Source organism: Pteropus medius, unplaced genomic scaffold, assembly GCF_902729225.1.
Source record: "Pteropus medius unplaced genomic scaffold, Ma_sr-lr_union100, whole genome shotgun sequence".
Classification (NCBI taxonomy): domain Eukaryota; kingdom Metazoa; phylum Chordata; class Mammalia; order Chiroptera; family Pteropodidae; genus Pteropus; species Pteropus medius.
Genome location: NW_024344378.1, coordinates 13022655 through 13039842, shown reverse-complemented (window position 1 = coordinate 13039842; position 17188 = coordinate 13022655). Strand labels below are relative to the sequence as shown.

The 17188-nt window shown below is 32.1% G+C and overlaps 1 protein-coding gene across 5 annotated transcripts in view; it reads left to right on the top strand.

Moving 5' to 3' along the window:
* The window catches only part of SHOC2 (SHOC2 leucine rich repeat scaffold protein), a 67286-nt gene that overhangs the window by 25553 nt on the left and 24545 nt on the right, over positions 1-17188 (top strand). For all 5 annotated transcript variants that reach the window (XM_039871226.1, XM_039871228.1, XM_039871225.1 and 2 more), the window contains one exon: positions 14526-14663. In XM_039871226.1, coding sequence (XP_039727160.1) covers positions 14526-14663 — 138 coding nt within the window. The remainder of the gene's footprint in view (positions 1-14525; positions 14664-17188) is intronic.

Genomic DNA, 17188 nt, shown 5'->3' with positions numbered 1-17188 from the left:
ATAATGAGGGACAACTGTAGTTTGAGGGAGTCCAAAGTTTTACATGGATTTTGGACTTCAAGGGGGTTTACGCCCCTTAACCAGTGTTGTTCAAGGGTCAGTTAATTGTATAAGCATTTTTAGCTGTAAATCCCCCTTGAAGCATTATTTTCACAGCAGTATGCAATTTTGATAATGTTCTGTTTTCATTATTGTTCAATTCAAAATATTTTCTAAATATCCCTTGTTATTTCTTCTCTCAATCATGGGGTATTTGGCAGTGATTGTTTAATTTCCAAGTATTTGAGATATGTTTTCAGATATTTTTTGTTATTGATTTATAAAATATGGTCTATCTTGGTAAATGCTCTATATGCAGTAGAAAATAATGTGCATTATGATGTTTTTTGGAGCAGGGTCAAGTTAGTGAATGTTATTCATTTCTTCTATACCCCTATCGACTTTCTGTCAGTTAGTGAGAAATGAGTGTTGGAATATCCATCTGTAATAGATTTGTCTTTCTCCCATTAGTGCTATTATTTTTTGCTTCTTATATTTTGAAAGTTTGTTATTAGTTGTATATATACTTAGGATTTAAATTTTTTTTTTTTTTTTTGATGAGGCGACATTATTATTAAATGTTTGTCTTTATCTCTGGTAACATTCCTGGTAATATTTTTTTTTCTAAATTCTATTTTCTCTGATATAAATTATTGCCACTCCAGCTTTCTTGTTGATTGGTGCTTGCATTGTATATCTTTTTTTCCCACCCTTTTGTTTTTACTTTTTTGTATGTTTATATTTAAATAATGGTTTCTTATAGACAACATATAGTTAGGTGTGGTGCATTTTTTTTTCTGTCTTGACTGTTTTTGCCTTACTTGAAGGGTTTATACCATATATATTTAATATAGGTACTATGTTAATATGATTTGGTTCAAAACTACCTTCTGGCTATATACTTCTGCCATTTGTTCCCTTGTTTTATGCCTTTGGATTATTTTTTATGAATTCCATTTATGTCAACTGTTGGCATATAAGTTATACATCTTTGTTACTTTTTTTAGTGCCTGGTCTAGTGTTTACATAACAGTCTGCATTCAAATATTATACAACTTCACATATATCCTAAGAACTTTACAATAAAACACTTATATTTCTCTCATTTTTTTGTGCAGTTGTTGTCATATATTTCTACTTCTTCATGCATTATAAATCCCATAATAGTGCTATAGTTTTTGTTTTAAACTTTATCTTTTTTAAGCTTTCATTTTGAACACATTTTAGACTTACAGAAAAGTTGCAAAACCAGTAGAGAGGGTTACCATATACCTCTTTCCCCCGTACCCCTAATATTAACATCCTACATAATCATTGTTCAGTGATTAAAACCAAGAAATTAACGTTGGTACACTACTGTTAACTATAAATTTTATTCTGATTTCACCAGTTTTTCCACTGCTGTTCTTTTTCTGTTTCAGAATCTCACATTACATTTAATAGTCATGTGTCTGTAGTCTCCTCCAACCTGTGACAGTTGGTAATTCTGTCTTTCTTTTTCTTTCATGATATTGATGCTTTTGAAGAATACTGCTCAGATATTATGTAACATCACTTATTTTGTTTGTATGTTTTCTCATGACTACGTCGAGATTATGAATTGTTGTGTAACAGAGGTGATGTGGCACCTTTCCAGTGAATCATATCAAGAGATACATAATGTTGATGTGTCACTGCTGGTGATTTTGACTTTGATCTCTTGGTTATGGTAGTTTCTACTATGCTATTCTACTTTAATACATTTTTTCTTTTTAATTAATAATTATTTTCTGAATTTCTGGTTTTAGGCTTTGCTAATATCTTGTTTTTCTTTAATCATTTGCTCACTAATTTTAGCATTCATCGGTGGATCTTCCCTGAAACAATTATTACTGTATTTGAATAGTAGTCTTTTTTATCTCTTTTATTCCTTTTGCATTTATTAATTGAGATTCTTATATAAGGAAGAGATTTCCCTTCTACCACATTTATTTACTTATTTATAAATTACTTAAATAAGTCTGGACTCAATTATTCTATTCTGTGGGTTCCAGTACAGTATTAATTTTTATCATTTTGTTCAAATTGTTCCAGCTTTGGTTATTGTGAACTCTTTTAGGTTGGTTCTTGTGCCTTTTGACATGCCATCATCTTTTTCAGTTATCTTTTAAAGAGATAAAAAATGTGAAAAAAACTTTAATATTTGCCCAGGTATTTACCACTTCCAGTACTTTTCATTCTTTGTATGGATCCGAATTTCTATCTGATAATTTTCCTTTTGCCCAAAGAATTTCCTTTAGTGTATATTGTAGTGCAGGTCTTCTCATGATGAATTCTCTAGGTTTTGTTTCTCTAAAAGCCTTTATTTTGCTTTCATTTCTGAAAGCTAGTTTTCTGGTATTGAAATCTAGTTTGACACATTTTCTTTTCAATATTTTAAAGCTATATCTCTTATTATTTATTCATTTGGTTTTTTTTACTTTTTTTTGGCTTGCCTAGTTTCTAACAAGAATTTTGCTGTTGTTATTTCTGTGTTTGCAAAGACTTTTATCCTCTGTATATTTTAAATATTTTTGTCTTTGCCTGGTTTTCAGCATTTTGTTCACAAAGTGTCTCTATTTGATTCTCTTCATGTATCTTCTGTTTGGAGTTTATGAGCTTCTTGGATCTGTGGGTTTATGTTTCTCATCAAAGGTGAAAAGTTTTGGACATTATTTCTTGGAAATTTTTCCTGTTTTTGGCCCCTTCATTGCTTTTCTAGTCTCTGGATCTCTATATAGAGTCATACATATATATTGTATGTCATACATAATAGTGTCTTTTAGATCATTGATCTATTTTTTGGTGTGTGTTTATTTTAGATTGTTTCTACTGCAGGTTTTTTTATTGCTATATGTCATTTATTCTTCAGTGTCTAAATCTATTGTTAATCTATACAATAGAATTTTAACTTTAGATATTGTATTTTTAACCTTTATACATTCCATTTAGGTGTCAAGGGGTTTTTTTTGTTGTTTTGTTTGGCCTTCGCGAACATAGAGAGCTCATATTTAATAGATTTTTCAGTGTCTTTTTTTCTTTTAGTTCCATCATCTCTTCTATTTTTGTCTAGCTTATGAAATGATTTTTCTCCTGATTGTAACTGATACTTTCCTGTTTCTTTGTGTGCATGAAAATTTTTGATTGGCTGTCCATTGTAATTTTTACATCGTAGGATTTTAGATTTTGTTGTATTCTTTCAAATAGTGCTGAACTTTCTCCTTGCATACTTTTGTGGCTGGCTTTTAAGCTTTGTTATGGTGGTTTCAGAGCAATCTTTAGTCTAGATCTAACTTAGCCACACTACTAAATCGATACTTTTCTGAGGACTCTCCTTGATGGCACTCCATATTATGAGGTCTTTTCTTTCTGCCTGGTAGAGACTCAAACTATTCTCAGCCTGTGTGACTGCTGGGAATTGTATGGGCTACTGCTTGCTCTTTGTTGGTTCTTTACTTGGCCTTTGGTAATTTTTTTCACATATATGCAAATCAGTACTTAGGCAAAGACTAAAAGGGACTTCTGCAGATTGCACAGGTGTATTTGCTTTTCTTTTATCTCTCAAATTCTGTCTGAAATATGCTAGCCACTTGGCCTTCCTAAACTCAGATCTTTTGCCACAACTCAGTAAGACTGCTTTTTTGTGGCCTTGATCATGCCAAGGCAATAACCTAGGGGCAATCATAATGCTCATATTGTTTCTTTCTTTTATATCTAGGCTCACTGTCATGTATGGATGGCTATTGTCTACTGTCTATAACCATTTTCTCATATACAGCAGTTCCCCTTATCCATGGTTTTGCTTTTCTGGTTTCTGTTACCCATAGCCAGAAAATATTAAATGGAAAATTCTAGAAGTAAACAATTCATAAGTTTTAAATTATGCACCTTTCTGAGTAGTGTGATGAAATCTCACACCTTCCCATTTCGTCCCACCCAGAATGTGAATCATTCCTTTGTCCAGCACATCCATGCTGTTTAGGCTACCAGTCAGTTAGTCACTTAGTAGCCATTTTGGTTATCAGATGGACAGTTGTGGTATTGGAGGCTTATGTTTAAGTAACCCTTATTTTACTTAATAATGGACCCAAAGTGCAAGAGTAGTGATGTTGGCAATTCGGATATGCCAAAGAGAAGCTGTAAAGTGTTTTCTTGTAAGTAAAAGGTATAGTGAAATATAGTATAATGAGATATTTTGAGAGAAAGAGAGGAAGACCACATTCACATATCTGTTATTACAGTATGTTATAATTGTTCTATTTTACTATTAGTTGTTGTTACTTTCTTACTGTGCCTAATTTATAAATTAAACTTAATCATAGGTATGTATGCACAGGAAGAAAACATAATATACATAGGGTTCTGGACAATTCATGGTTTTATGCAGCCGTAGCGGGTCTTGGAGCACATCCTCTATGGATAGGAGAGACTATTTATTTTGTCTGTTCTCTAGTTGCATCATGGCTAGAAATGGAAGTTAATTTAGAAACTTTTGCTTGTTTCGTATAAGTGAATAATATTGTAATGACTGTGGATTCTGTTATTGTCCTCTGAAAAGTGTTAAATCAGTCTTGGATTTAGCTTTTTAGGGTAGTTTTATTTTGTCATGTCCTTAAACTCAGGGCAAATTTCTTAGTTTTGAGAGGTGGTCTTTACTCCTATGCTACGGCCCCTCTGGGATTTTGTTTCCTGGACCCTCTAACTTGCCAGGACTGAAATTCCAAAATCTTACCCATAACACATGGCAGCTGTCAAAATTTCTGCTTGGCTCCTTTAGCCTTCTAGCTGTTGTTTTTCCCCTGACTCCTTTCAGTTTTCTCTCCCATAGGTGTATTTTTAGAGTCAGTCAAGAATTTGAGGGTTGTATATATGCAGCTTTTAGAATGCCATTCTTTGTTGTTTCCTCCTTTCCAAGGGTATCCAACCTTGAATTCTAGCCACAATCATAACTCCAGACTTTGTCCTTTGGCTTCTCAGGCCAATAGGACTCTGGTTTTTTACTTGAGATTTATTTTCCACAGGCAGATTTGTGAGTAACTTTATGGTAAAAGCCTTACAAATGCGAATCTCACCCAGTGTGATTCCTATGTTATCTACTATTGTATAACAAATTACTCTAAAAAATAGCTCTTAAAACAGCACTCATTTTGTTCAAAATCAGGCACAACTTAACTGGATTTTCTGATTAAGGGTTTCAATAAGATCTCTCAGTCAAGGTGATAGCCAGGGCTGGAATGTCATCTGAAGGCTTGTCTGGGAAAGGATTTACATCCAAGCTCAAATGGTTGTCAGAATTCAGTTTCTAGCAGGTTGTTTCACTAAGGGCTTCAATTTCTTGCTAGCCTTTGGCTGGAAACTGCCCTCACTTATTTGCCACATGATCCTCTGCAACATGGCAGCTTGCTTTATTAAAGGGTACAAGCCGAGAAGGCTGTAGAGAGATGGAAGTCACAGTAGTAACCTAATCACAGATGTGACATCTCATCACCTTTGCCATATTCTGTTCATTAGAAGCAAGTCACTAAGTTCAGCCCACACTCAAGGGGAGGGGTAATTATACAGTAAGTATGCAGTTATATAGGAGGCAGGTCATTGGGGCCATCTTAGAAGTCTGCCTACCACAGTTCTCTTTTTGTAAGTGTTGTATTTGCTCCAGTTTCTACCCAATTTTGGTCTCTGCATGCTTTTATAGTTATTTTTTTAAAATAATTTATTCAGAGTTTAAATAATTTATCCAAGACTCCACCATTACCATTAGTCAGAAGCCTAATTTTTGACTCTTGACAGATATTAACCCCAGCTTCCTCTTTAGGACAGAAGTGTTCTATTATGATAACATTTTCTTCTGACCTGTATGTTTTATTTTTTCTTAATTAACCATTATATATTTTACCTACATGTCTCACTGGTATCTCAAATTTAGCATGATCAACATATAACTTCTCACCTAAAAATTTTCTTCCTTTCAGATTCCATTTCTCTCTCTTTCAGCTGAGGTTCAGGATCTTAGAATCAGGATTTTTTTCTTCTGTTTTATAGTCAAGGTGTGTACTACCAGTTGTTTGTTACCTGTTTGCCACAGGTTAAACAGAAATTGAAAGTAAGCATTTAGAATCTTGTATAGCAATTTGACATTGCTGGGACATCCAAGTATGCGATTTTGTATTTTACAAATTATTGGTTCACAGCAAATTGGGGAAATCTGGACCTTCACCATATATAATTTGAGAATCGCTGTTCTTATTGCTTTCCTATTGCTTTTTCCATCTGTGTTAGTAGATCTTGAGGTGGACCTGTTCATCCTACTGCTATTCATTCAGTGTAGCTCCTCATATTATTTCAAGTGGGCTAATTGCAGTTGCTTGCTAATGGATTATGCTTCTTAATTCTGCCTTCTCCAGTCCATCCATTCACATCTCTGAGAAAATAGTCTTTTTAGAACAGTATTCTGATTATCATGCTTTGTTCAAAAACTCTAAATTGTACTTTATCACCTGATCAAAATGCCTAGTTTCCTTCGGTTGATATTTAAGCCTGTACGTCCTTCCTTCCCCTCCCATGTTCCTCCTTCCCTTCTTCCTCTCCTGTGCCCTGTGTTTCAGTTCAAATATGAACATGATTTCCCCCATCGACACTCTTATTTACAACTTCCTTTCTCTGTTTTATTTTTGTTTACAGCAATTATTATTTCCTGTCTCTGTATTTCCTAATTTTCTCATTCCTCACTCCAAGTACACTAGAATATAAGCTCCATGAGAATAAAGACTTTGTTTTATTCACTGCTGAATCTCCAGCAGGTGCACAATGAGTTTTTCTTGATTGAATGAAATGGTCACCTTAAAGAGTTTTGACCATGAATGGCTTTGAAGATTCAATAGGATGGCTCTTTAATGGTGAAATTTCATAAGCAGAGCCTTTTTCAGCTTCCCTTTGTATCTTTGTGCCTACCTAGTATTGTGCCTGGTAAAGAGAACATGCACATAAGAATTTTTTGCCTGAATGACTGAATTCTCTTATAGCAATAATTTAATTTATCTTCTGTTATGTTTTAGGGACATAGTATATTCAAATATTTGTATAATAATACTTTGTTACTGCAAACCCCACAGGTTTAGTTTTGTCATTTAATCAAATATTCATTAAGCTTCTATTCTGAACAAAGCCATATATAAAATATTTTTACATAATAAAAGTCAAACATAATTCTAAAATAAGATGTGAAAACATGAGAAACTTGGAAAAGTGCCAAACAGTCCTCAGGAATTTGGTATTTAAACATTTTAATTACTTCTAGTCTCCAGAAGGGGAAAATAACTTTTCTCCCCCTAAAATTGCCCTTCTGTTTGTTTCATGAATGTTTTATATCCCAACTAGCTAACTTCTGGATGACAAGAGTCTTGTGTCTCACTCACTGCTTTTGCATGTGGAATACTGCTTTTCTGTATTACAAAATGAAAATGCGTTTAATATGTTGGTGTAACCTGGAAGACTATATTGCTTATAGAAATAACAGGAAGACTTCCAACATGAGTCTAGTCAGTGTTGTCACTTTTGAGAAGGGATATGTCCAGCATGCTTCATTGTCTGGATGTTGGGTAATGCCGTGCTTAAAAACGTCTTGGATACAGTCTGCAGTCTGCCTCCCCTAAAGACATGACAAAAGGAAAGTGAAATTTTAAAAATGGAATGAGTTTAGACTTTAGAGAACTTCCACAGAGGAAACAACACAATATTTTACTAAAATATGTTGAAGATTATGCATCTAATACAAACTTAAAAATTCATTTTTCTGTTTTTATGCCATGGTTTGAATTAAGCCAGGTCCAAAAGCAGGGGCTTAGGCCACAGACTGTTTTGTTTATTTGTTTTTTTGTTTTACTTTTTATCGATGTATCAAATACACAACTCACAATTGTTTGCTAATTGTGTTAAAAAACAGAACATCAGGACCATCCAGGAAACCCCTCTTTCAATTACTATTCCCATCAAGAGTAACCTAGTATCCTGACTGCTACCAACATACATTAATTTTCCTTGTTTTAGTATAAATGGAATCATACTATATATATGTTTTCCTGTTTAACTTCTTTCACTTGGCACATTATTTATTAAATTGGCATATGTATTTAGAGATTGTTCATTCTTCTTACTGCATAAGGAGAATTCATAGTGTGAATATGCTGTAATTTATCCATTCTACTGTTTGGTTCCAAACTTGAGGCTAAAACAAATAGCGCTACTATGTTATTGCAATATGAGCTTTATAGTAAAATATGGACTCATTTTTGTTGAATATATACCTAGCAAAAGAATTGCTGAGCCCATGACTTTTTTTGCCTCCTGATTTCCTTATATTTCCTTTTCTTGGAGTATCTGTGTAGTTCTTCATCTTTTAAAGTTTAGCTTTCCCCAGTCCATGCAGTCAGAATTTCACTTCTCTTTTTACCCATCACTTGGTATATGTGTATATACATACTTTATGTTTATAGCATTCTACTTTTTATTATATTTTAATGTAGATCTTGTTTTTTCAAGAATAGATTCTAAGTTTTTTGAGGACAAACTGTCATATTAATTTTCTTTTTCATAAACCTATTCTCATATCCTGTAAAACTATACTTTCAAAATACAACCACCACTACTACATATTAGAATGGCTAAAATCCAAAACAGTGACAACACCAAATGCAGGTGCAAACTTTCATTTGTTGCCGGTGGGAATGCAAAATGACATATCCACTTTAGAAGACAGTTGGCAGTTTCTTATAAAACTAAGCATAGTCTTACCATACAATCCCTCAGTCATGCTCTTAGTTATTTACCCAAATGAGTTGAAAGCTTATATCTATACAAAAAATGGTACACAAAATGTTTTTAGCTGTTTTGTTCATAATTGCTAAGAATTATGGAAGCAACCAAGATGTACTTCAATAAATGAATGGAAAAACAACTGTGTTGCCCATACAATGAAGCATTGTTTAGTGTTAAAAGGAAATTAACTATCAAGCCATAAAAAGACATGGAAGATCCTTAAATGCATATTGCTAAATGAAAGAGCCAATTTGAAAAAAACAACATACTATATAATTCCAACTAGAGAACATTCTGGAAAAGACAAAAGTAAAAAGATCAATAATTACCAGGGACTTTGGGATAGAAAAAAAGGGATAAATAAATAGGTGAAGCACAGGAGATTTTTAGAGCAGTGAAACTATTCTGTATGTTATAATAATGATGGATGCATGATAATATGCGTTTATCAAAGCTAATAGACCTGGACAACACAGAATGAATACTAATGTAAAATATGGGCTTTTAGTTAATAATGTATCAATGTTTGTTCATCAACTGTGACAAATGTACCACTGAGGAAGATGTTAAAAATAGGGGAAACTGTGTCTGGAAGAGGGTATGTGGCAATGCTTTACTTTCTGTGCAAATTTTCTGTAAACATAAAACTCTAAAAACAAACAAAAACGTCACTCTTACTTCTTCACCACTACCTCCTTAATCAAAGCTGAAGTCCTTACCGTAGCCTACAAGACCCTAAATGAATCTGACTTCTGGCTACTTTATCTCCTACCACTTTCTTCTTTACTCATTATTCCAGTGGTCTTCTGTTGTGTTTTGAACTATCTGTCTTGCCTCAGAGTCTTTGCACTTGCTGTCCACTCAGCCTGGAACACCCTCCCCCTAGGTAGTCCCATTGTTTTCCTTACCCATTATTCAGGTCTGTCCTCAAATGCTACTTCCATCAGTTACTTTTCCTGTCTGTCTATTATCAGCACCTCTAATTTCTCCTTCTCCATCACACTCTTATTCTTAGTCTGCATTTTCTTTTATAGCTCTTAATACTTCCTCACCTTGATCATATTTTAATTTGTATACTTTTTTCTTATTAAAATATAAGTTTTATGAAGGCAGAAGTTTTGTCCTTTTTTCCTTGGTGTATTCCTTAGCCCCTAGAATAGTGTCTAGCACATGGAAGGTGCTTAAACAATTGTAGAATTGATGAATGAATGAAGTCAGTATTCTCTCTGTAGGCAAGTCTATGTGGGAAGTCAAATTTAAAATAAAAAAATTGCTTGGTAAGTATGGAACATGAGTCATAAGATACATATTAATGGCTGATGTCATCAATATAGCATGATGTATTCATTTTCACTAAAAGATACATCTGTTGCAGATAGAAAACTTCTATTTATTGGTCAGAAAATGCTTTTCCATGAACGGTGTAGAAGAGGCTGCTAGTGTTACCTCTTAAATCTCTCTTTTTCTCTTTGAATTAAAAAAAATGTACAAAAACAATTAAAAGTCACAAAATACAAATGTGTACAATAGAAAATAAAAACCACACTTAAACTCAATCAGAGACAAGTCATTGTTAACGCCTCATTGTCCTTTAGAACCATCAGAGATGGACTTATATTTTGTTTCTTCATAATATTTGGATCATATGTAGTGAAACAAATGTTTAAAAGTACTATATAACTGGGCAGAGTATAGAAATAGTAAATAGTGTAAAAGTATTTCTTGAACTGCTTAAATATTTAATACCTTATCCCTTGCAAATTGTAACAGGCTCTTAGCATGGTATTGTTTAGTGCAGAATCTATGGTATAGTAATAATTTTCAGATGTTTCTGATATTTGAATATGAACAAGAGGAACTTGGGCACTTGTGAGTATTACTCTAAAGAAAGAGAGATCTTAAATTTCTTTTTTACCCAACACTAAAATGTTTTGTTAATTGCATTAAATAGGAAATTTTGGATTAGTTTTAAAATATTTTAGGTTTTCATGGAAACTATGTTTTCATACATGATAAACTTCTTTGAAGTTTATTAGATCTTTTTTATTGGACTGAAGGAACATTCAAAGTTCTTAAGAGAAAATGTTCTTGAGTCTCTTATACATGGGTTTTTAGGAAAATCTAAAATAATTTTCAAATATAACTAACAGTGACATATATATAAGCATATATATATATATAATTTAGTTGTGAGTTTACTGTATTTCATGTACTAACAGACCAAATTTTAAAATCATGTTATTTTTGTATGCTGATGCTATTAAAAAATTTAAATCTTATTCAAAACCTTTAGGAATTACTAGATTGTGAGAAAGAAGTATTAGTGTTATTAGATGACAGTCTCCATAATGTGTCAGTATTAACGTGATTTTCTGACCTCGCACAGTCATATTATTGGAGGATAGTTTTCTGGAGAGAATATATGCTCACATAATTCGCTTATTGTGATTTACACAAATAAAAGGAAGTTCACTTAATTTGAGTCTAGGTGATTATATTCTGCTTTTTAAAAACATTTAACTGTTTTTAGTTTTAATATTAAACAGTTCTGTTTAAGTTCCTGTTCTATGATGTTGGTAATTAATCCGTTTCTATGTTCAGAGGTGTCAAACTAGCATCCTGAATACTGAAAAAAGCCTACAGATATGTTTGGTAACACTGTTTTGTTCTGTTTTAACCTAAGAATTAGTTGTTAGTCTTTATGCATTAGAAGATTTTATATGAAAAATCTATATTTCCAGATTCTCTTCAAAAGTGAGGATTGGACAGTATTGAACTTTCTCATTCCAACATAGCAGTGATTCTCAATTAGGGGCAATTTTGGCACTTTACAACAGAGGACATTTGTTAATCTAATATAATGTCTGCAGACAGTTTTGACTGTAATGACTTGGTGGGGAGGTGCTATTGGCATTTATTGGGTAAAGGTCAGGGATGCTGCTTATGCACAGGACATCCTCCCACAGTGGAGAATTATCTGGTCCAACATGTCATAGTATTGAGATTGAGAAGTTCTTCAATATAGCAATAATTGAGTTAAATCACAACTGCTCCATGCAGGTTAAAGTTAGCCATAGTCTCCTTCCAACTTGATTTACTTGGATTCTGTATACTTTTGGGTTTGTACATATTTTTTTAGAGTATTAATTTAGAGTGGAAATTACTTTACTAGGCACTAAAACCACTTCAGGTATTTATTGGAAAAGATGATAAATACAAAATTTTATTCTGGCATAAGGAGTAGTAGAATCCAAATTTTATTTCCTCCAGTTATCTTCATGGTGCTGTGTGCTAAGTAAGGACCATACTAGATACAGAGGAGATAGGCAGGATTGTTACTTCATGGTGAATTCTTCCATTTATCATGACGTAATGCATTCTATATTTCTGATAATTTTCCTTGCTGTGAAGTTGCCTTTGTCGAAATTAATATTAGCTATTCCAGCTTTCTTTTGATTAATATTTGCATTGTATGTCTTTCTCTACCCCTTTACTTTTAATCTACCTGTGTCTATTTAAAGTGGGTTATTTGAAGCCAACATAGAGTTGGATCTTGTTTTTTCTTTTTTTTTGTCTACAGTCTGTCTTTTATTTGGTGATTTTTGATTATTCACATTTAAAGTGTTTAATGATTTAGTTGGATTAATATCAGCTATATATTGTAACTTTTTTATTAGACGAACTTGTTCTTTTTTATCTTTCACCATTTTTCTGCCTTATCTGGTTTTAATTGAGCATTTTATGTTATTCTCTTTTTTCTCTCCTTATCATTTATACTTTTAATTTTTTAGTTTGCTTGGATATATTTGTGCATGCCCTGAAGTTTGGCAGTATGTGATTACAGCTCATAAGTCTACTTTTAATAACATTATACCACTTCATGGGTTTTGCCTTATAACAGAATATTCCCAGTTCCTCTCACCTGTCCCTTATAATATTGCTGACATTCATTTCATTTATCCTTACTTAATCTATAATCACTTAATATATTGTTGCTGTTAATACTTTGAACAAACTGTTTTCTATTAGGTCCATTAAAAGTAAGAAAATAAAATATTTTCTCTATATCTTCTCTAATGCTCCTCCTTTTTTTATGACCATCCAAGTTTCCAACCTATATCATTTTCCTTCTTTCTGAAAACTTTAATATTTCTTGCAAGAAAGGTCTACTGTGACAAATTCCCTCAATTTTTGTTTGAGAAGATTTTTATTTCTCCTTTACTTTTAAAGGACAATTTCATTGGATACAGAGTTTTTAGTTTTTTTTTTCTTTCATTCAACACTTTAAATATTTCATTTTATTCTCTTATTGAAGACAAGTCCAATGTAATTCTTATCCTTATTTTTCTGTAGGCAAGGACTTAATTTCCTCTAGCCTCTTTCAAAATTTTCTCTTTGTCTTTGATTTTCTACAGTTTAACTATGATATACCTAGGTGACAAGGAAGGGATCTTTCTCTTATTTCACCCTGAGAATCTGGGGTAGGGTTCCTGGAGGTAAAGCATAAATGTTCCAATTTTTCCACATCTTTGCCAACATTTGTTATATTCTGGTTTTTAATTATAGCCATCTTAATGGATGTGAAGTGGTATCTTATTGTGGTTTCAGTTTACATTTCCCTAATGATCAGTGATACTGGACATCTTTTCATATGTTTATTGAAAATTTGTATATCTTTGGAGAAATGTCTATTCAAGTTCCTTGCTCACTTTTAAATTGGGTTGGTTTATTGTTGTTGAAATGTAGGAGTTGTTTATATAGTCTGCATATAATTGCCTTAGCAGATACATGATTTGCATATATTTTCTCCCCTTCTGTGGGTTGCTCTTCACTCTTTTGATAGTGTCCTTTGATGTACATAAGTTTTTAATTTTGATGAAGTTAAATTTCTCTATTTCTCTATTTTCTCTTATTTTTCAGAGTTTTATGCACTTTATTTGCTCATTGTACTTTTTTTTTTTAGTATTTCCAGCCTGCCTTAAAACAAATGGAAAATCATGAGTGAACCAATATGTCTGTTATAAATGATAGTTATTGAAGACAAGATAACATTAAGAATAATCTAAATTGTCAAATACAGCTTTCAACCAGAATGAGGAGAAATATACCTTATTTTTGTCCTATTAGAGTACTATTAAATTGAAAAGTAGTTTTTGATATGTAGATCTCAGTTTACATATTTATATAACATCAGAACATATGCCTATTTCAGAGCATATATATTTTGAGGTAAAAGATGAGGTAGAGTTCAAATTGAACTCAAGATGTAGTTGATATTATTGTGTTGAATTTGATTTAAAAAATTAGCTCTTTTAAATTATGGAATATACAAGTGTAAATGTGGTTGCATTGGTTACTTAAAAATATATATATATTGGTTGGTAATCATTTACAATCAACATTTTAACTATCAGATGTCATTTTCTTTTTTTAAATTGAGGTATAGTTGAATTACGGTATATTTTAGGTATACAGCATAATGATTCAGTATTAGTAAAATGTTATTTTCAAATAACAGTTTCAGATTTTGTGTTTGACTTTAACTTTTTCAGAAAGAAAGTATAATTTCGATATAGAAAATGAAGTTTTTTCTTTGAATATTATTTAATATATTCTTTAATAATTCTTATTAAATTTTTGTGTTGGTCAATTTACAGGTGAATTATGTAACCTCATCACGCTGGATGTAGCTCACAATCAACTTGAACATCTTCCAAAGGAGATTGGAAACTGCACACAGATAACCAACCTTGACTTGCAGCACAATGAACTGCTAGACCTCCCAGATACTATAGGTATGGTATGAGAGGTGAAAGAAGATATTGATAATCATTTATAGCTAATTGGCATTAAAAGACTATTTTTGATCCATTTAGATAATAAAAATTAAAAGATTAAAGTTCAATATTGTCAAAGCAGTAAAAGTTCTAAACGGTAGTATTTTAAAATCACTATTTCCATTTTCTGGCAAAGAAAATTAGGTTTTAGGAAATGAGCTCAACTGGATTACAAAGAAGATAGAATATTAAGTCACACGTACATAGTCTACTATAGCTCTGTGCTTAAATTGCAGAATGGGTGCATTTTCTGTTTTTGCTTATTTCAGAATGTTATGTGCTATTGTAAAGGGTGTAGTCCCTTCTTTGCTAAAAGTATATCACATTGAAAAATAAACTCTTGCTGTTTAGTTTTTAAAACATGGCCAATACAGTTTAAAAGTGTGTTCATCTGTAATATTGAGGGAATAAGAGATGTCTTGAAGTGCAAAATGTGTTTCATAGAGTTAGCTAAACTGCAAAGAGTTGAATTGCTCTTACTGTGATATGTTCTGTATTTATATAGTCATGTATTTTTCTAAATGTCTATAAATTTATACAAACAGTAAAGGGAATTTAAAAAAATTGGGCACCTTTTTAGTTATTGGTATGGTAAAAGGTTACTATGTTTATTTAGAAAAATGAGATCTGTACTTAATTTATATAATTTCAGTAATGAATATTTATGAAGTTGTATTACTAAATCATATGAGGCCTGTGGTATCTGTCTCCAGAAGGATTTCGTTTCCTTCTCTTAGTACCTAGAGGACCTCTTTAATCCATTTATGTTCCAAGGCTTGAGATTTTTCCGATCTCCCAGATGATTTGAAGACTGCTGCAGACTAATTGTATGGCTATTTTACTTCTAGTTTAGCGTTTGTACTACAAGGCAGCCCTGTAGGATCCCAGTTGATATCGATTTCTAGACTCTGTACCCTTGGCAGGCTCTTGACAGAAACGTGCATTAGCCTTTCAGCTGTATTTTCTAGTTAGGGAAATGCTCTTAAGATAAAATCTTATCCATCGTTTTCGCTTGTGTCTGGATTCCTAGGTGGTTTCTGGCCTGGTAGTTAGTCAGTATCTTGTTAGCTCTCTGATTTTTGTTTTAGAAGTGTTTTTAGGTTTTTTCAATGGGAGGGTTTGCTTGAATTACCTACCTAGTCTACCATCACTTGAAACAGAAGCAATTGTTAAGGAATTTTTAAATAAGTTATAATAGACTGTCTTAGGTTACATGACAACTATTTCTTTACATAAAAGCAATCTGAGACTTCTTCAGGATATAATAGCTAGATATTAGAACCTATGGCTTCCTTATTCATGGCCCAGCGCTTTTTAAATCACGTTACTGTTTGTAGTGGCAATAGACTAAGTAGTCTAGTTAACTAGTTATAGTAGGATTAGATTTATCTTTGAAAGGAAGGTGGTCTGTAATACATAATGAATTGTTCTGTTAACATTCATAGTAAATATTCTACCAAATTTCCTATATAAATAAAATAATCAGATTTCTGGTTTAGTAGGAACTGAGCACAATTAGTTCTTGCTTTTCTCTCTTTAAAGTCTATTGAAATGGCCACGATGAACAAAGAGAAGTGACCCTGATGTAAAAGAGCATAGAAAAGATAGATACTGCATCTATAAAATATGATCAGGCCAATAGAAAAAAGAAACAAAGAATATACTTTTTAGAATACCTTTGCCAAATAAAATTTAATGGAAAACATTATATAATATGAATATATCTAAAGACCAAAATAGTAATGTGTAAGATAAGTGGAAGAAATTCCCTAGAATCTAGAACAAAAAGACAGAAAAATACAAAATAAGTGGGGAAAAAAGTCATGAGAAACAGGACTAGAAGTTGTAGAAAAAAAGGTAATACAATGAAGGAACTAATAAAATATAACTTTATATAATTATTTCCCTGAACTTGACAAAAACCCAGATAGTAAGATTGAAATTGCTTACCAAGAAGAAATAATGAAAAAAGATGTGTCCTGGTACAAGTTTTAAAAATTAAATTTACTTAATTGGTTTGAATAATGCTATAAAACCTCTTTATATAGTTTCAATGTCAGAGTAGTGCTGACTACATATAATAACTTGAGAAATGTTCCCTTTTCTTCGATTTTTGAGACAGTTTGTATAAAATTGGCATTATTTCTTCCTTAAGATTTGGCAAAATTCATTGGTGAAGCAATCTGGGTGAAGATTTTTCTTTGTAGTAACGTATTTAAAAACAGTTTGAATTTCTTGAATAGATATAGGTCTATTTATTACTTTTTTCATTAGCAAACTTAATCATTTGTGTCTTTTATGTATAATAATATATAAGTAATGTAAAAATAATTTGTCCATTTCATTTAACTCATCACATTTAATAGGCATAATTTGTTCATAATATTCCCCTATTATGTGAATATCTGTAGAATCTATAGTAATGCCACTTACTTCGTCTTTCTATCAGTAATTTAGATCTTTTCTCTTTTTTCCTAATTGTT